Consider the following 18,833-nt stretch of genomic DNA (forward strand, 5'->3'; position numbering starts at 1 on the left):
CGCCGGAACTAAATCCTCACTTACGGTACAATGTTGCGATTACTGAACTCTTCATCAATTTCCCAATGTGTCAATCATAGAAAAACATTTGTAGCAAAGAAGTTCGTTTATTTATCAAGAAATTTAAACACAAATATAAAAAATCTTAGAAACCTAATATCCCTTAATTGCATAAGCCAAATGCCAGTTTTCAGAGACCTGCAAGGGGCCCTCAATCGACACCCCCTGCTCAGCATCAATAATCCCCAACTGATACTTGGGGAAGCTTCTGGCATCTCTATAATACAACACCTCCATGCAGCGCTCAACTTGAGCTCTCGCCTCAGCTAATGTCATTTGTGGCTTCTTGTCCAAGGCATCCCTCAAAAGAGGGGTGGCAATGTGGGCACCATATCCAGTGCAAATAACCCTGTCAGAGTAAGCAGTGCCTTGTTTGTCCACAGTGCCCAGAAAGGGGTGCCCATCTTGCAGTCCTGCTACTACAAAATTGTTCCAGAGGGGGTCCATTTTGCTTCTGCGATTGTAGAGGATTCTTGTAAGCCAGCAGTAGAGGGATTTGGGTTTTAGGATTAGTCCATCATCCAAGCATTCTTCACTGATACTAAAATTTTTGTTTGGCATTTTCAAGGATGTAGTGCATGGTTTATAGATGTATGTAACATAACAAGGCAAAATAAAGTAAAAAGCTGCATGCTGTGCAGTCTACTTGTGGGCCACTTATGTTACTTACATATAAATCTATAAGCCCAGCTTAAGAAGTGTATTGAGTGCTTACATTTTTTGCTCGACAAAGTCTTTGACATATTGGAAATCGGCGTAATCCCCGCTGGCTCCTAATATAATGTTATTGTTGACTTTGATAATTCTCGCACAGTTGGTGTATCTGGCCAAGGAGCCATAAGAAGCCAAAAGATCCCCTCCAATGACTATTCCTTTATCATAGGCAATAGCCACCAAGGAAGTAGACGTGGTTACTGGAGATCTAAATAGAGATTTTAATGGAAAGGAGACAAATTGAAGATGAAAAGAAAACTTACTGAGAATGTTGTCTGAAATCACCGGGTTGATTTTGCTGTTGCACTTTGGGAAAGTTGTAAAAAGTGCCTGGGGCAGGGCCATTATGCCAAAAAGGAGGTGCAGAAAACATTTCTGATGTTCTAAGGTTTAAAAAAGGTCTGATTTTTATGAAATTGTGTGGAATGACCAGCAAAAGTTAAATTTTGTTTGAAAATCAACAAATCACTGAAACTGACATTTATGTCATTCCAGACAAACATATTCCCCTTGTGTGCTGTATTAGCCGATTTATTGAACGGTCTTAAATGACAACATTGCGCAAGGCGCCGCCATTTTCTATTATATTTTCAAAGTATTTTATAATTTAGTTTGTTCCGGTTCTCTGTTAGTTCTCTCCAAAACTGTATCTAAATGATTACTTTCGAGAATATTCTCAGAAATTATTCGTTCGCTAAATTTATAATATCCTGTAGCATTTGTCATTCCATATTTAGAGTGGTCAATGGATTAAACTGATCCTGGATGTTCCAGAACGATTCTACACATCGAGGACGATAAACGATAGAAGCGCAAATTATATAATAGCATAAAATATTTGCTGAAATAGTGCACACGTGAAACGTCCTATTATATATTATAGAGTACTTATTCTTCTTTTAGCTTTTAGTTCAGATAAAACAAATCCGAAAGTTAAACTGAGAACTCGACCATAAAGGGGCTGTTTCTGAATTTAACCCAAAATGACAAATAGCTTCAGATGTTTTATAAAATTAACCATTATTCTTTGTTACACCAAAAGGTATGATTATGCATTGTTGCCGGTTCTTGTTTTATAGCTTGTTACATGAAGATGGCCATTAATTAGTTAGTACGCAGACGAAAATAAACTCTCTTTGCAGGTTGCAGTAAATTCGAATGTCAAATTTGACACGTTACATTGCGTCATGGGTAGTGAGAGGTTAAAAACGTGAACGTATTTAACTGAAATCATCATTTTTTGCCGAAAGTCTGGTGCAATCCCTTGTTATTTGACGCGATCTTTTAACAACTTAATACTAAATTAATTAAAAATGGTTTTGGATTTGGATTTATTTCGTTCGGACAAGGGCGGCAATCCCGACAAGATCCGGGAAACTCAGAAGAAAAGGTTTAAAGATGTTCGCCTGGTGGATCTTGTTATTGAAAAGGACACCTTATGGAGGCAGTTACGGCATAAGGCAGACAATTGGAACAAGCTGAAAAACACTTGCAGCAAAGTCATTGGCGAGAAGATGAAGAAAAAGGAGGCCCAAGGAAATGCTGAAGAGCCAGTACCTGATGCGGTGATTAAAGAACTGGAGGGACTTGCTGTCGAGACATTGCAATCCCTTACTGTGAATCAGATCAAAAAAGTGAGAACGTTGATAGACGAGGCTGTTGTGGAGAATGACAATTATCTGTTAGTGGCTGAAAAGGAGCGCAATGGTGCCTTGAGGGAGATAGGAAATTTGTTGCATGAATCAGTTCCAGTTGATGATAATGAAGACAATAATAAAGTTGAAAGGACCTTTGGAGATTGTGCTGTGAGGAAAAAGTACTCCCATGTAGATTTAATTTGTATGATTGATGGAGTAGATACTGAGAGAGGCACAGTAGTGTCAGGTAATTATTTTGTAACTTTTTGATGTTTTCAATTTAATATTTATTTCTTGTAGGTGGTCGTGGTTATTACTTAACTGGCCCTGCAGTATTTCTTGAACAGGCCCTAATTCAGCTTTCCTTAAGACTGCTATTAAAGAAATCTTATAAGCCACTATACACTCCATTTTTCATGAGGAAAGAGATCATGCAGGAGGTAGCTCAGTTATCTCAGTTTGATGAAGAACTATACAAAGTTATAGGGAAGAGCAGTGAGAATAGTGAGGACAAAGAAGTGGAAGAAAAGTACCTTATTGCCACCTCTGAGCAGCCCATAGCAGCATTTCATAGAGATGAGTGGATTGCAGAGAATGCATTGCCAATTAAATATGCTGGTTTATCCACTTGTTTCCGTCAAGAAGTGGGGTCACATGGGCGGGACACAAGAGGCATCTTCCGAGTACATCAATTTGAAAAGGTTTTATTTTAATATTCATGAGTTTAGAATTATTTGATTTAAAATTACAATTTAGGTGGAGCAATTCTGCCTGACTTCACCATTTGAGAACAAATCTTGGGAAATGATGGATGAAATGATTGGCAATGCAGAGGAGTTTTGTCAGTCTTTGGGAATTCCTTATAGGATAGTTAATATTGTGTCAGGGGCTCTAAATAATGCAGCTTCAAAGAAGCTGGATTTGGAAGCATGGTTTCCAGGTTCAGGAGCTTTTCGGGAGTTGGTGTCTTGTAGCAACTGTTTGGAGTACCAGGCAAGAAGGCTTTTAGTCAGGTAAATTATTCATTTTCCAATCAATTATGCCATGTTTATAGATAAAGTTTTAGGTATGGCCAAACGAAAAAAATGAATGCAACTACAGATTATGTGCACATGTTGAATGCAACAATGTGCGCCACTACTAGAGTAATTTGTGCCTTGATGGAGGTGCATCAAACTGAGGACGGCATAAAGGTGCCAGAGGTGCTGAAAGATTTCCTCCCTGAAGAGTACATGGACCTTATTCCATTTGTTAAACCTGCTCCTATTGATTTAGAGAAAGAGAATAAGGCCAAGAAAGGGAAAAAGGGCAAGGGACAGGGAGAGGAATAATTTTCTCTTTAATGCATTTTTAATTTAAGCTCTAAGCTGCATTGTTTCTTGTAATTTAACTATTTATTATTAAAATTAAATGATTATGTATTTCAATTATACGGATAATTGTTCTTTTGTTTATTAGTTCAGTAGTGTTCATCGGGCGGCGAAAACAATTTTAATTTTTAAGTTTTATCTGGGAGTGAAAAAACTTTGCAATACTGGTAATCGAAAAATTAGCGGCATGCATGACAATTTTGCGCTAAAAAAATGTTTCTGAATAAATCTATATTAGATTCCGCGGTAGACGTACGATACACTATTGATATGCCACGGCTAAAACTCAAACTGAACAACTTCAACTTTTTTAACTAAAAAATCGAAATTGCTCAATTTGAGCTTCGACTTTTACAAGCTAAAGCTGTATCATATGCGTATTACGGAGCCAAATAAAATTGAAGTCGGAGCACCTCAATCAATTTTCACTTAATTTTTCTGTGCAAAATTGTCATATACGCCACTGATTTTTTTTTTGTGACAAAATTTGTATGGTTTATGATTTTCCAAACACCTTTCATAACTTTCTCACAGGTTTTGTTTATTATGTCGCAATGACGCAAGTTACGTCTTTGCATATACATATGTAGTTATCCATATAGTTGTTTTTTTTAACCATTTATCTTTTTATATAAATTTCAGTCACGTTATAATGAAAAATAAAACAATTTTTTATCAATAATATCCATACATGTAATTTATTTGAGAAACTTTAAAGTGCGAAATTTACAACAGCAGAGACAATACCCACGTAAAACATTAACTAAAGCCGAGAAATATCAACCGCAAATCGGTGCTTATACCAATATTATATCTCCGAATATATACAGCCTGCTATAAAAATCAAATATATGTAAAAAAGGGAAAATCGAGAGTAATGATGCGTATAACAGCCATAAATTAGTTTTCCTTAAACAGCTAATATTAATAAAAATGTAACAGAAATAATATAATAGTAATATAAATCACAAGCGCGCGACTAACTCCGTCTGATTAATTCAAAGATAAACGTTAAAGATGTCGAGAGTTAGGGCCGGTCAAGAATAAGGAGATTTAGGACCGCGTCAATGCAACAAAACCAACAATTAAATACTGTTAAAAATACCATTTTACCAATGTTGAGAGTAACAAAATTGATCCTTCAGTCCACTAACAGACCACATTCTTGGCGGCAATAATTATTAGAGCTTTAAATTCAACATGACACGGGACTAACGCCTGCCATTATGTTTTTGACCCGGCACTTTTCGAACCGTTTGAGCTGGTATGCTCGGCCCTGCTAATGTACAGCTTTAAAAGTTTAATTTTGCTGCCAGTCAAATTTTGGATGTAGGGGGTCAGTCGGTCTTCTCCCACAGCCTTGAACAGAGCTACCATGCAAAATATAGATGATTTTCTTACGGGGCTTTCCACGTGGTCTGTACCCTGAATCAAAAAATTACTACACGTGACATATAGAGGAAATTAAACTGGTACCTTTAGAACTCCCGGCATAATTTGCACGAGATGCTTGGTAGTGATCCTCTGTGGATTGGCCTCGACTAGTTTGGTCAGCATTTTTATGGCACCCAAATTTTCTGGATAGGGACTAGTTTGGATCAGAGGCGCTAAAGTGTAGATTACAGTGTCCACGGAGCATGAGCAGTTTACCATCGCTGCTGCGGTTGTTTCCGCCTCTTTAACCACCTGAAAAGTGACCCATTCTGTAACGAAGTTCTGAACGCTGTAAGGACAAAAACGTCATGTCATCATTTTAACACACAGTTTAGCGAATATTATTACGTTGGAGTGCTCTTCTCAGATTCACCTAATTAGAACAAAGGTAGAAGGTGAATTTGTCGTATATTAAAATCCCCCTTATAACTTCAGTTACTCACCCACAATTGAGAATTCTAAAGTAAGAATATTAATTATTAAATATGAGAAAATTATAAGAAAAACATGAATTTGAATTTAAAAAAAACATATTTCTTCATAATTTGGCGAAGCAAAGAATATTGAACAGTGTTCCTTCTGAGTACAATGCTGCCATTTGTAAAAACAATACGGATAGGTAAAAGGTTGATTAATATGGACATTTCAGTATACTTCAGACAATACCGTTCGAATTGAAAACTAGAATTGCAATATTTCAGGGTACCATAAGATGCCTATCAGTACAAAACCTTCAAAAGACAACTACTGAAGTTGATCAATGGACGTTACTAATAAAGTTATCATAGCTAATACGCACAAGTACCCAATATTTTTAAATAGTACTGGACTCACCTCTCGCCGCTCATCGCTATGCGCGTTCAGCACTCTCAATGTGATCAGTTCCGCGTACTTTTCCCACGTGCTCCTCATACTGGGACTCTGAAAAATCGCGGCCAATATCTTGAGCGCGATCACGCGATTATGCGGATCTTCGGCCTGCAGATGATCGATAAAGATCCGCAGCAACTTCCTGAAATTCTCCGTCACGCCCTGCGTATGCCCCTGCCGGATCAGGTCTAAGATCTGATTCAGCATCACACGCTTCTCGGACAGTGGCGTCGCGTGTCCAATGCAGCACTTTTCGCTCACGTCTCTGATCACCGCATCCGAGTCTTTGATTTCTCCTAAACTGCGACACCCATTTGAATCAGTCTCCGTGACTCCGTTGCTGGCGGTGTAGGGCAAGGACCGCGTGCCGGACCTCGCTGAGTACTGTCTAATGTTCAGATCTTCCATTCGTTCCTCGATGGTGGTGATATCGTTCCGCGCATCGTTTCCCGCAGACATCTGTGATATACCTGAGTCCTGTGACGTAGTATCTCTATCTCTATCTAATTTTGGTCCTGAAAGAAGCAAATTTGCGAGTTCATTCTCAGAGTTTATGGTAGAATTTTATAACTTTCTTTCGTCCAAGTGTTATTACTAACATGTGAGACAAATAGTTACAGAATTATACCACTACATCGACGTAAGAGTGAAAAGAGAATGAAGCCATTAAACGGGTATCAAATCGCAATACTTACTTGACTTACCTAACGTTTCGAAGCTGTAGTTTTGAATTTCCGCGGTGGTGCGTCGAAGACTCTTATACACCTCCTCCTGGTCCCCGAAGGTGGGTGTGCCGGGAGAGGGCGGTTTCGGGCTCCCTGGGATCATGGGGCTGCTCGGAATCATGGGGCTGGTCGGTTCGCTTCCGGTCGACGTTTTTCGCATATGATTATGTACAATATTAGAAGCAATGTCTTGTTGATCCTGCAAACGAGCCTTCATTACCATTACCAAAGTGGAAGATGTACACAATTATAAGCCCCTCTCTTTTTATTGTTGTCGAGAGGGTTAACGAGGATTCCTAACTGGAGAAACAGAACCGTGTAAATTTGTCAACCACCAACTCGGTAGCTTGTGACCACATTTGGGGTCTGCGTGTTTCATCTCATCTCCATTTGTTAAAGTTTGCGTAAATCTATTCTTTACGTTGTTGCTTATGTTGCAACCCCGTAAGGTGAGACGCTCTTACAAACAGCAACATAAAATACATCTATATAACTATGGGGAATTTCAGGAAGTTCGTTGCAATGCTATGTAGTGTTAAATGAATTCAAAGATTAGTGGAATATGCACTTACCTTACACCATCATTTTCATAATTTTTTAATAAGAACACCCAGAAATCACATTCACATCTAGTAAATAGATCACCGAATTAACTCTGCACTATGGAAATTCATAATATTATAATATCATCTTTCACAATTTATTTTTTTTAAGGTTACGATTAATGGGGAAATTGAAATAACATGCCCTTCAAAATCTTCTTTTTAACGCGGTAGCAATCTTTTGAGCTTGGGTAGTGAAGTGGAGTGGGAGCTTTTTGTTTGTGCAACGTTGAGAGCGCATTGTGTACATTGGCGAACAGAAAACTCACGTCTAGTAACATTACAAGTCCATCAGACCGTTCTTTCTTCTGAAGCATTTCACGCATCTCTCATCGCATGGCTGATAGTCCATGGCCCAATTGGTGTAATGATTTATAAAAATAAACAGACTTGTTTATGCGCTATGGTATTCAACAATCTTCTCGTGCACTTCAGATGGTGTTAATGCCAGCCAGTTTTTTGACAAATAACAACTTTTTATCTCTCTTCTTCTTGCGTTGGTACGTTAAGCGTCTTACGATAATTTGCGTATGTAATTCTTCCACTTCCTTCTCTTTTTCAAAAGGTTTTGCTCCCAAGGGCTCGATTTTTATTTGTTTCAAGGAAACAAATCTAGAGCCAATTCTAGAACAAAAATTATTTTTCGGATCACATTTTGAGGACTAGATGCCCTGGAAATGTTTTTTAATTTTCATGAATTCAATTTCCTCCTGAAAGTAAAACAACAGATAGTTATTATAACGAGAATGCCTCTCAGTGGCTGATAAGACTAGAGGCGAATTTGAAACAGAGTGCAGCTCATCTTGAAGAGTGCCAAATATTTACGTTCCTTGGACGATTTATTTATCATGGGATTTTGGTCCTGAAAAACTTTCAGCTCTCATAACGGTTAAGCGGTACCACGCACTCAACATTATTTCATCGACTAAATAAATACTGAGTTTTAGGGCGCAGTCAAGAGTACGAGAGACACCGGGCTTGCTTAAGCCAGAACGCTAGCTAATTAATTTTTATTAATTAACTTAAAATAAGTATAGATAAATATCGGGAGACGAGTGAAGGAAAAATAGGAGTCATGAATGGTGGTAGACACACATACCTTTGGAAGATCCGTAAGCAAAAGCGTGACAGCGGGCGTGTTGCAATTCCACAGCGCCACGACGCAATTTTTGGCCGCCTGCCTGATCTCCATCGACTTGGGGTCTTGGGAGAAGGCGATAAGTTTCTTCAACGCGTGCGGCGCGTTGGGAGGCGCCGCGACTGCTGCCGCAGCGTCCGGCATGTCGCAGAGTGTCGCCAGAAACTTCAGCACGATCGTCTTCGATTTCACGTTAGGCGTTTGCGTAGCGTCCAACAGAAAGCGGTACACGTTCGCGATCACCACGTCCGCACCGAAACTGTTTCGCACCAACTCTAACGTCGCCATCAGTTTCGACATGACCGAGTTCAGAGCTTCACTGCCCACTTTGAGAAACACTCGTTGCAACAGCACGTATACCCAGAATTCCAGATCGTCTTTGTGCAGTTTTATCACCTAAATTTGGGACATAAAATTGCGGTTTCAATACCTCAGGAACATAACTTGCCTCGTGAAGGGTGTCCAAAAACAGCGCCATGCCCTTGGTGTGAGAGTCCGTGAACATTTTCGCGAAGATTTCGGCGAGGTGCTTGAGCTCGCCATCAGTCAGCTTAATTTCTTGCCTCAGATAGTTTTGCAGTGACATGAGGCCATCTCGACGTTCCTGCCAGGTCGTGCTGGCGCAGAGCGCTATGATTTCGGTGATATCCTGTGAAAAAACAATCTGAAGTGACGCGATAAGCTGCGGAATTTTGTGTGAGTTTGTACAAAATTGTAAGATTAAAATGCACTAAATAGACCTGCATTGTTGACTTATGTCTTTAGTAAATTTAAACAATAAACACGCCTTATTAGCTTTATCGTATCAAACTTGTCTCAATGCTGTCTCAAAACTTACTCGACAGGGTTCCCACAAGTCTCTGTTGGCCAGCCTTTGCTGCGACCCGCTCCACGAAAACGACTGATGATATTGATTAAAAATCAATTATGAATGAACTGTGTTAGTTTCCAATACACCAGACCCAAACAGATCTACACTTACATCGCAATGTCGCTTATACGAGTCGCAAGATCTCTCCGAACATATGCTCGACGTTTCCGATTCGTCCGAGTGGTTATCCAAGGATCTAATGGTTTTCCTGGGGCTCCTGAACGGGCTGTCTGACGAGTCGTTCTGTGGTCGCATTATTTGTTTTTTAAGTAATGTAATTGACAGAAAAAATGACACTTACAAGTACATCTGCCAGGGCGTTTTCCGCCTCTCTGCTCTGTTGCAGGATCTTCTGTGCCAGCACCGGTCTCGAGGCGGGACTGAGAGGTGGTCTGTCACTGCCTCGCCGAAACCTAGAAATGCCTGATATCCGATTTGGACTGGTTTCCCTTGAGGTGTCTCTTGATCCTAAAAAAAAACTGCATATTTAATAACATTATAAAGGATACATTTTCCTGTCAGCAACACATTGAAATATCTAAATTACATTAATTTTAATTTGTATATTTTATCTTTGCGTCTAAAATCGAGTTTTGGTACAAATCGATTAACAATTTTTTACTTCAAAAGCAAAATGACAACAAACTACTTCTCATAAGCCCCGGACTTTTGTTTGATTGGGGATAGGCAATGCACGTTACTCAGTGTTGAAGGATTTAATTTATGATATATGAGATTATTGCGATGTTTTATTAACTCCCGCTTTGCTATTTACCCTGACTAGAACGTGGAATCCCCGAGGAAAGTCGTCGAGGCCTGGGAGAATCGTGCTCCGTGGATCGGTTGTATAGATAAGCGAGACGAGAGCTGGGAGATCCTGATCTACTGGTGGCTGCAGGATAGTTAATAATTTAATTTTTCGGCCGTTTTAGTGTTAACATGTTTCGTTAATGTATTCAGAATAATTCATTAATGACCCGTCATACATTAAAGTGGATCGATTATTAATCGCTGTCATTAATGTACATGGTTTTAAAATAAAATATGCCAGTTAATTTTGGTTAAAACAGTAATATTACACTAATTATTAAGGTTATCAAACTGGACTCACGCTGCGATTGCGAGTTCCGGCTGCGCGTCCTACTGATCCTCTCCGGGGAAGCTGTTGCCATATTGTCTGGAACTCTTTTTGGTCGGGCTAAACATAAAAAAACCCATCAAACTTGCCAGCAAAAGAGAAAAAATAACAATAAAAAAGCCCAGCAACATCTTTGAACTGATTATTACCTGGTACTGCTACCTCTCCCTCTGCAAGCAGGCACATGAAAAAGCGAAATGCGTTAGTGAATTAACACTAATAAGTTATGTGGATTATATTAACGAATCAAACATCTTGTATGCTCAAAAATAAAACTCGAAAAAGCATGCATCTATAATAATGAAAGACTGAACCTACGAAGACTAGCGGTGCCGGATTGGATTTTGGTCCTGGCCATTGCAGAATACTGTGCTCGCGCTTTAGCTCGCTGTGCCGCTTGAAGATCTATGGCCGAATTGCTTCTAAATCCTTTTCGATTTGCGCTATCTAGAATCAATTTACCTCTATAAGCTGTTAAAAATCTATAATTTGTGTGAGAATTCAACAATTCATAAGCGTCTAAAATCCACGAAACTCGGTAATTTTAGTCCTACGCTAAAAGTGCTCGCATATTGTATTATTTGCTAGTCATACATACTGTCAGGCCTGGAAAGCACAGGAATCCCGCTACGTTGCCTGTAGCTGCGAGGCAACGAGGGGACCCTGTGCAAAGCGCTGGCGCAAGCCAAATTTTCGGTACTGCCTAATCCAATTGGCGGCATTTGAGAAACGGTCAAGATTAATAACAATAAAATCTACCACTAACAAAGAACAAATTGAAATTCTATATTCTCTTTGGAAAGTAGAATATTTCCCAAAACGAATGACAAAGAGTCCTAACGAAACTCTCAAGCAAACTAAAACAAGCACATCAAATTTGGGAGGACGTTCTACTTCTCAAGATGACAATTTTGCGCTGATTCCTCAGAACGAAATAATAAAAAAATTATTACTAAATATAACGAACTTGTATTAGCAATTACTGGTACTGTACCTGAGGCGCTTTGAACTCCCGATGCTTTGTTGTATCTCGGCGTCTTGAAGCCACTATTTAGATTGTTGTTTGAGGAGCTGGCTGACATGCCATCACCTTGTAAAGCCCGTCGGTAACTCGGCTCTAGAGACTGCAACAGCACCTCGGCTTGTTCGGGGAAGTGGTCACGAAAGCCACGAAACGCTCTGAAAAATATTCGAAGTTGGCTTAACTTGCTCAAAAAAACCGTAAACACTTGAACAGTACTCACTTTCTTGAAGATACTCTCGCCTCTGGATCTGCATCCGCCACACCCTTTTTGATGCAATCCTGCAATTGTGCCACGTGTCTCTCCAGCGGATGAGTCGGCCAATGCGTTAACATCAATTCCACAAATTCGCAGCAAGACCGGCGAATCTCCTTGCTTTTGGATGTAGTAGCATTGACGACTATAATCGGGATCAACCGCGGACTGTGGATATATTTAATGATGAACTTGACCGTCACATCTCCGGAAGTTGCCATGATCTGTTAAAAGAAAGCATTAAAAATAGAGTGACCTACTTTTGATTGAGTGATTGTTCGGTTTTTGTATAACGTAATAGCGTACCTTGGCCGAATTTTGGATTAGTGAAATCAAGTGCTGCATCAGCGTTTCCGCGATTTTCTCGAATCTGCCCTCTAAAGTTTGCGATAGATATGCGATAGTGATGCATGCCTCCCGGACCACTTGAGAACGCAAGTCTTTGACTGAGGCCTGCAGGGCTAGGTCCAAGTTCTTGATGCCTACACAAAACTCGTCGAAATTCGCTGCTCTGGCTATCACCAACGATCGGATTTTTTTCAGCTGCAGCAGAATTTCTTGTTGCCCTTTTATTAATTCAAGTTTTAGGCAACTTACCGCGTCGACCCTCTTATTCCAGTCTTTGCTCGAGTCGGAAATAATGTCTTGGATGCTCTTTAAATGGTCAGTGACGTCTTTATGAGAGAAAATTTGCACTGTGGGCACATCTTCAAATGATCTAACGAATATCTCCTCGTCCACTGCTCCTGCTAAAAATGCGATAGATTTAAACCGGGGAAAACCTAAGAAAAAACTCTCCCTAACCAGAATCCCCATAAGAGAGTAAAGATTAAGGATGATAAAGAAATCATACAATGAAACCAAATAATAAACTTACATGCACTCGATAAGGTAAGTTTTCTGAGCGACCCCACTCTGCTTAAAACTGTTCATGCAGATGAAACGGTGACAGTGAAGAAATTAGTCATATATGAAAAATAAAACAAAATAGAACAGAAATTAGCCCGCGAAGTTAATGAATTTTGATGAATATTTATTTACAAAATGAAAGCGTGATGAAAGAAGAAAGTACAAAATCATTAAAACGTTACCGGAATTAGGATTTATAGGAGTAGATTTCGTTCTAGCTGTGCTGGCACTGGAGGTGGCCCTCTTGAGGCTCGACGAAGGCATTCGCGACATTTTGTCGACCTCGTCGAAATTCACTAAAAAATTCAAATTCAACATCCGCTATCATCGGTATCAAGATCACTTACGATCAATGCTCCTGGCGGCGGAGGGCAGTAACTCTCCACTGCTCTTTACCTCATCAAATCTGGCCGTTAAAGCAGGCCACTTGCCTGGGGGTACCAAATTTCGCTTCTGTATGTCTGCCCTTAACTTCTCACCCACATGCTTGTATAAGTCTACGAGAGTACTAAAAGCAGTATCTCTCACTGATGAGGTAGGATCGGAAAGTAACTTCACAATGTCCGGTATAAATCGGTTTAAGGTGAGCGATTGTGCGCCATGCCTTCAAGGAAAAATGTATATTGTCTTTTATTTATTTATTTACAACATATACAACAAATAAGCTTACAACAGTAAAACTTGTATCAATATTGTTACATTAAGAATAGTTTCAATATTTAAAAACATGAAAATCGACTTCAATCACATTACAAAGCAAGGTCTATGATTAGAAATTGGTTCGTGATCATCGATTCGAGTTGCAAAAAGAAGAGAATCCCTGATGAGCCTATCAATAAGGCGAAGAAGAGGGAGAATTAAAATTGTTGGGGACTCTTTTATTTTAGCGAATCGCGGCTAGTCGAATCGTGGATAAACATTTCTTTCTTTCCTCTTAGAAACCATCGTCAAGGATGAAATGAGTTCTCTAAATATACTTAAGTTCCAAAGTAATGAGTAAATTGAGGAAATAAATAAATATATTTTTGAATTAAAAAGTTTTATTTATATGAGTAATTATCAGCGAGCAGAAAATTCTAGTTAATCCCATGTTACTACCGGAAAATCATACAAACTCGAAATTTTATAAAATACTTGATCGTAAGGATTTTTATGAAAGTTTGGCAACCTAGCGATAATCTGGCCGTATCCTGCGTGACGCAGCTGCTATAAAAAGGCATATAGAAAGATTAACTAAAGACTGTTGCGAGGTTGCCACTCACGACCATTCTTTGGTGACGTGGAAGAATGTTTTACTTTTGTTATAATTTAATCTTGGTGGACGTCATTACAGCATGGCTGCCACGTATCCGCAGGATACCAGGGAGGTCTCTTAAACAGTTGCTCATTTCAGAAAATTTAAATGTGTATTTCTGAAGAACTTTTTTGAGATTGAATGAGAAACAACAATAAGTATGGAAAAATAAAGGAATTTTGAGCTACATCATTAGATCGGGACACCGACTTGAACCAAAGCCGGAAATTAACTAAACTGCTCGAATCTGTCGTTGTACTTAAAACTTAAAAATCTAATGAACGCTAGAAATATCCGGTATGATTTAAAAGAAATAACGAATAAACATAAGAAACTCACTCGTTCAATGTATTCACCAGACACCGCAACACTTCCTCCCGGATTTTGGCATTTTTATGCGTAAAACAAGGCGCGAGTTTCTCGAACAACGTCTGAGGACTGAGGACGTTCCTCTCGAGTAATTTGAGGATGAGCAGTTGCGCCTTCTCCCGCACTGTATCCTTGGAGTCGCCCAATCTGTCAACGATGGCAGGCAAAACCGTCTGCAGGTAGGGCTTGAAATCATGTCCCAGTCGGTCCACTAGGAAAGTGAGAATCTCAATTCCTAGACTGGCCACCTGAAATTCATCAACGAGAACTAGATTTTTTTGTTTATGGAAGATGGTAATTAACGCGCTTGTATTAGGGCATGGTCAAGGTTAGTTCAGGTGGGAAGAGAGAGTGAGCTATTTAAGGTTGAGCAAATTGTTTTCAACGCTTTCCTAATAGGTACATGGAAAAGACTATTTTTAGAGTCTTATATATAGATATACGCATATAGAGACACTTTTTTTATGTTTCCCTGCAACTGCCAGGGGCGCATCCAACACCCTCGGGCGTCGGGTTATTTTGACATTGACAGCATAACCATTCGAGGAGTCAGGGTGATGTTCCTGAGATATGTCAGTAACTTTCTTTTAAGCATTGAACTTTAACATTGTGACGACCAAAACAACTTCCCAACGCATCGAAACATCAAAATTAAGTTTCCCGTGTTATTTCATTGTAAAGGCGCGACGCGCTCCGTTGGATATTCTAATATTATGCAGCAATGAATGTGTCCTTGGCTGTGTTATGATTATGATAATACAACGCTTATGTGTACCTACTTAAAGTTTAAATCACATTAGGTAATTTCTCGACAAATGTGCGCCACTCGGGAATGATCCCCCAGTGTTTTTTGGAGGTGGGAAGTGTAGGACTATTCCTAGTTTTCTATGACAAAACTCGACATGGGTAACCCTAACGTAATTGAATCAGTCCCGAGCCAGTCCTAGCTAAAGATACGGCCGTGGAACGGCACTGACGAAATTAGCTCTGTTAAATGCAATTAAACTCTGGGTGAAAAGAATTCGTCTTATTGATCAAACAGTTCATTGCATCACGAGTTTGTACCAGGACGTTCACAAATATTGACATACCTAATTAGACCTCTTAGGGCCTCTCCCAGTCACAGACACAGCACAAAACCTAATGTAACTTCCAGAAAGCCAGACAGGTACTAAACTATAAATACGGGTCCTCTATTTAGATTCTGGATATTGCGGACGATGAAACTGAGGTGCATTTCTCCTGTGATGTTTAAGAAATTCGCTTAAAATAGCTGTTATTTGAGTCAGATTATTTTTTTCAATCAGGCTCTCACTTTTAGCGAGAAACACGCAATGCATAATAAGTACATGAACACGACCAATTTTACTTCCTAAAGATAGTGTTTTAATACAACTCAGGATTTTTTTTGTAGAAACTGACAACGTCGCCTTACGCCTCACAACCGTAAGCAAGATTGGATGGCCATGTCACCCCCCATGGCGAACCATTAGACCTGCTAGAACTGTTATGTTGCCAAACATAGTTTTCAGCTGTCGCACGCAGATTAAAACCGAACTAACCTGAACCAAAATTGACAAGAATAGTCTGAGAAAATTCTTGTAATTTTCAACCTCCCACTGTACAGCTTTAGTACAACCCATTATTGAATTGAATGTTGCAGAACGTCTATCCTTATTTTGTGGGCAATTAACTGTACCTTACCCGCGAAGTTTATACTCAATTTAATGCAGTAATTATTGACGCTTTAGCATACATGATCGACATTTAATTACTTACGACCTATAAATAAATTCATAAGTAATAAGTCCGTATGGCGCACGACTCCTAATCTAAAAAGATGTCTAGTTCAAAGGGAGTTAAACTCGGCCTTACAACACGTTACATTTACAACTGTGAAAATAAAATGATGATGCCACTCATAAGCGAAAAAATTATATTTAACTTTAAGCGCGTTTGACGTCAATCAGGCAACAATTCAACAAATTAGCTTCAAAAAACCGCTATTATCCAACACTCATCATGTGTTTGTTTATTATCGTAGGGGCATTGGAAAATAAGCCCAGGTATTGAGGCCCTCATCTTGCGGTGGAAGTAGTTTTTCGCGCACTTTTTTTCCCTCTAAAGTCTTACCTTATAATTGCTGTTGTGTGTCCAAGGCACCAGTGAGTCAACAAACTGACCTATGTCTTGGCATGTAATAGAATTGGCTGGTTCTGCCAAAAAGGCCAATAGGTCCTGGCCCAGTTGCTGCCTCAGTCGAGTGTCCGGCTTGTTCAGCAGCAACGCAAAGCCGTCCATGTCCCGTGGACAGGAGTACGCCATGGCGGCTAACTGTTATTATAAAACAATCTTTAGTTTTCATAAGCAAATACCTAAGTGGTGAAATTATTTATACCACCCAGAGCACTGACCTCTGGGGCAAATATTTATAACTCGACTAAAAATAGGAATAAGCATCTGCAAAGCTAAAGACTTTGGGGACAATCGGTGCATATCTTGCAAAAGTGGTTTATTTCCAGGTTGCAGAGAGGAGGTCTATAATTAGAAGATAAAGACATTCATGACAGGCTGGAGTGTGTGAGATTGAACATAGAGCTGTATGTTACCTGTTTATTTTTGAAATGAAACGTGTGAATGCTGAAATTGAAACTCAAAATAACTAAAACAACAAAAAGTTATAAACTCAAGAAATAAATCCAGCCTAATGTTGGATATTTTCAATATGGTTAGAAATATGTATATATACTGGACATCTTTTTTAATGAGAGTATAACCCTCTTCACAGAGAATGCAATGAATATGCTGTAACTGCTTTCCTCACAAGGCACTAACACAATATCCTTTAATCAAATCTTATCAACAATGTTTCTGTCCCATACAGATCCAGCAGAGGTTCTCAATATAAAGATAGGTGAGCACATCATTGGGCCACTTTTTTGAGACAATTAAAGGGACAAAAGTCATTCCAAAATGTCAGTATATTTCAGTATATAAAAAAGGAGACAAACAGGATAGAGGAAACTGTCTCATTTAATTTCACTTCTGCCTTCAATTTTTAAAGGTTTTTAAAAAGATAATAAGATAAGTGTTAATTGATAAAAAAAAGGCATGAAATATTGATTATGTATATATGAATAAAATATTTTGATATATCACATTTCTTTAGTTTTTGTTAGTTATTTTTAAGATGAGTGAGGCCTAGAAGGTGCAATTTTTGACAATTCGTTAATCAAACAAGCAACCTATAAAATGGGTTATGGATAGGTAAATCACTATATTTATTATAAAAACATTACTTCCATTTAGCTCCAACAAGTCATGAATCATTTCGAAGGGAAAAAATCCTCTTTCCAGTGATACCTAAATCAATTATGCTTTATATTGAAAAAAATACAACTTTGTTATAGGTGAAAAGTTAATAACATCTTAATTTTTTTAACATCATACTAATCTTCTAAAAATACTTTAATAATATATTTATGTAACTAACATAATAACTAAATGTGCATGCTGTATCAAAAATGGTCATGACTGACCTTTTCCTTCAGTTTGAAAACAAAAATCAAATGAAAATTTTTAATCTCTCTACTAGATTTTTCTTGAAAAAGATATTAATAGTATTTGTTTTTCTTTATCTTCTATAGTTACTGAAGTTTCCTATGTAATCAAAATTTTCAAAAAGTAGATAATCTCTTTAACCAAATATAACAATTTTGAGGCACAATTTTCTTATCGAGATAGATACCTCATACTTCTTACAGTGAGGTAAATGCTCTTTAAATAAATAAGAACTCACACATTTTCAGATTGAACTCACTATATAAAATCTAAATTTGGACATGTCTCAGAGATAATAGTGATAAATAAACAAACACCAACCAAAATCTCACACTTCATTAAGTAGCTCACTTTACTGCAGATTAAAGATTGCCTTCTGTAAAGCCAAATGGCAATAACTGTTTTTAACTACAATAGAATATTCATTGGTGTATTATGCGGAATTAGGGCCAAACAGGCGAAAGTCATGATGGCGAAATGCCGAGTGGAGGTACAAATAGACAGAAAATGAAAAAAACCTCTTGATACCCATATTAATACATGTCCCTAGAGCTGTTTCAAGGTAAAGTTTGAAACACCCATACGAGGATAAACCGTGGGATAACTTACGTTTTATTCCCCTCAGAGCGTCATTGACGAATATACTACACTTATATATAGATTATACACGGGTTTGTTCTAAATTTCGCTTAATATTTCTTGTAAAAAGATTATTTGACTCAATTTAACACCGTGAGCTACCGATTCCCGTTCGCGGCCATTTTCCCTTTTTTACCCGACTGTCAAAATCGATTTTAATTTGTCAAATTGCCAAATGTCAATGTTAAACGGCTGACCCACAAATCTAAACAGTCCTACTTACTC

At 38.6% G+C, this 18,833-nt stretch overlaps 3 protein-coding genes across 10 annotated transcripts; 1 reads left to right on the forward strand and 2 right to left on the reverse strand.

The window, feature by feature from the left end:
* Positions 1 to 87: 87 nt before the first annotated feature.
* Positions 88 to 1,249, reverse strand: Prosbeta7 (proteasome subunit beta type-4). Its single transcript, XM_066389590.1, has 3 exons — positions 1,038 to 1,249; positions 776 to 982; positions 88 to 601 (listed from the first exon to the last, which is right to left on the reverse strand). Exons 1-3 carry the CDS (start codon positions 1,145 to 1,147, stop codon positions 154 to 156), a joined length of 765 nt encoding a protein of 254 aa, XP_066245687.1. The 5' UTR covers positions 1,148 to 1,249; the 3' UTR covers positions 88 to 153.
* A 734-nt stretch (positions 1,250 to 1,983) lies between these two features.
* SerRS (Seryl-tRNA synthetase) lies at positions 1,984 to 3,835 on the forward strand. Its single transcript, XM_066389589.1, has 4 exons — positions 1,984 to 2,658; positions 2,712 to 3,112; positions 3,168 to 3,424; positions 3,478 to 3,835. Exons 1-4 carry the CDS (start codon positions 2,088 to 2,090, stop codon positions 3,740 to 3,742), a joined length of 1,494 nt encoding a protein of 497 aa, XP_066245686.1. The 5' UTR covers positions 1,984 to 2,087; the 3' UTR covers positions 3,743 to 3,835.
* Positions 3,836 to 4,449: 614 nt separating this feature from the next.
* Positions 4,450 to 18,757, reverse strand: chb (chromosome bows). Of its 8 annotated transcripts, none has more exons than XM_066389584.1 (24): positions 18,579 to 18,757; positions 16,542 to 16,742; positions 14,379 to 14,656; positions 13,093 to 13,349; positions 12,928 to 13,041; positions 12,714 to 12,761; positions 12,434 to 12,585; positions 12,143 to 12,379; positions 11,804 to 12,060; positions 11,554 to 11,738; positions 11,158 to 11,262; positions 10,878 to 11,006; positions 10,709 to 10,729; positions 10,533 to 10,619; positions 10,197 to 10,313; positions 9,723 to 9,889; positions 9,533 to 9,664; positions 9,389 to 9,451; positions 8,999 to 9,199; positions 8,512 to 8,946; positions 6,790 to 7,009; positions 6,050 to 6,555; positions 5,258 to 5,467; positions 4,450 to 5,206 (listed from the first exon to the last, which is right to left on the reverse strand). In XM_066389584.1, exons 2-24 carry the CDS (start codon positions 16,731 to 16,733, stop codon positions 5,006 to 5,008), a joined length of 4,314 nt encoding a protein of 1,437 aa, XP_066245681.1. In that variant the 5' UTR covers positions 16,734 to 16,742; positions 18,579 to 18,757; the 3' UTR covers positions 4,450 to 5,005. The 8 variants fall into 8 exon arrangements, with proteins under 8 accessions (XP_066245681.1, XP_066245678.1, XP_066245677.1 ...); XM_066389581.1 differs by having other exon boundaries at positions 6,050 to 6,600; XM_066389580.1 differs by having other exon boundaries at positions 6,050 to 6,600; positions 6,781 to 7,009.
* Between the last annotated feature and the right edge of the window lie 76 nt (positions 18,758 to 18,833).

The sequence above is a fragment of the Euwallacea similis genome, chromosome 4 (assembly GCF_039881205.1).
Source record: "Euwallacea similis isolate ESF13 chromosome 4, ESF131.1, whole genome shotgun sequence".
In the NCBI taxonomy this organism is placed as follows: domain Eukaryota; kingdom Metazoa; phylum Arthropoda; class Insecta; order Coleoptera; family Curculionidae; genus Euwallacea; species Euwallacea similis.

Coding starts and splice junctions, on each gene's coding strand:
- Prosbeta7 (XM_066389590.1), bottom strand. CDS start 1,147: ATGTTTTCTGCACCTCCTTTTTGGCATAATGGCCCTGCCCCAGGCACT. Junction 983..1,037: donor GATTTCAGACAACATTCTCA/GTAAGTTTTCTT, acceptor ATCTCTATTTAG/ATCTCCAGTAACCACGTCTA. Junction 602..775: donor GACTTTGTCGAGCAAAAAAT/GTAAGCACTCAA, acceptor CAAAAATTTTAG/TATCAGTGAAGAATGCTTGG.
- SerRS (XM_066389589.1), top strand. CDS start 2,088: ATGGTTTTGGATTTGGATTTATTTCGTTCGGACAAGGGCGGCAATCCC. Junction 2,659..2,711: donor GAGAGGCACAGTAGTGTCAG/GTAATTATTTTG, acceptor TATTTCTTGTAG/GTGGTCGTGGTTATTACTTA. Junction 3,425..3,477: donor GCAAGAAGGCTTTTAGTCAG/GTAAATTATTCA, acceptor ATAAAGTTTTAG/GTATGGCCAAACGAAAAAAA.
- chb (XM_066389580.1), bottom strand. CDS start 16,733: ATGGCGTACTCCTGTCCACGGGACATGGACGGCTTTGCGTTGCTGCTG. Junction 12,380..12,433: donor GGAATAAGAGGGTCGACGCG/GTAAGTTGCCTA, acceptor ATTCTGCTGCAG/CTGAAAAAAATCCGATCGTT. Junction 5,207..5,257: donor TTATGCCGGGAGTTCTAAAG/GTACCAGTTTAA, acceptor TTTTTGATTCAG/GGTACAGACCACGTGGAAAG.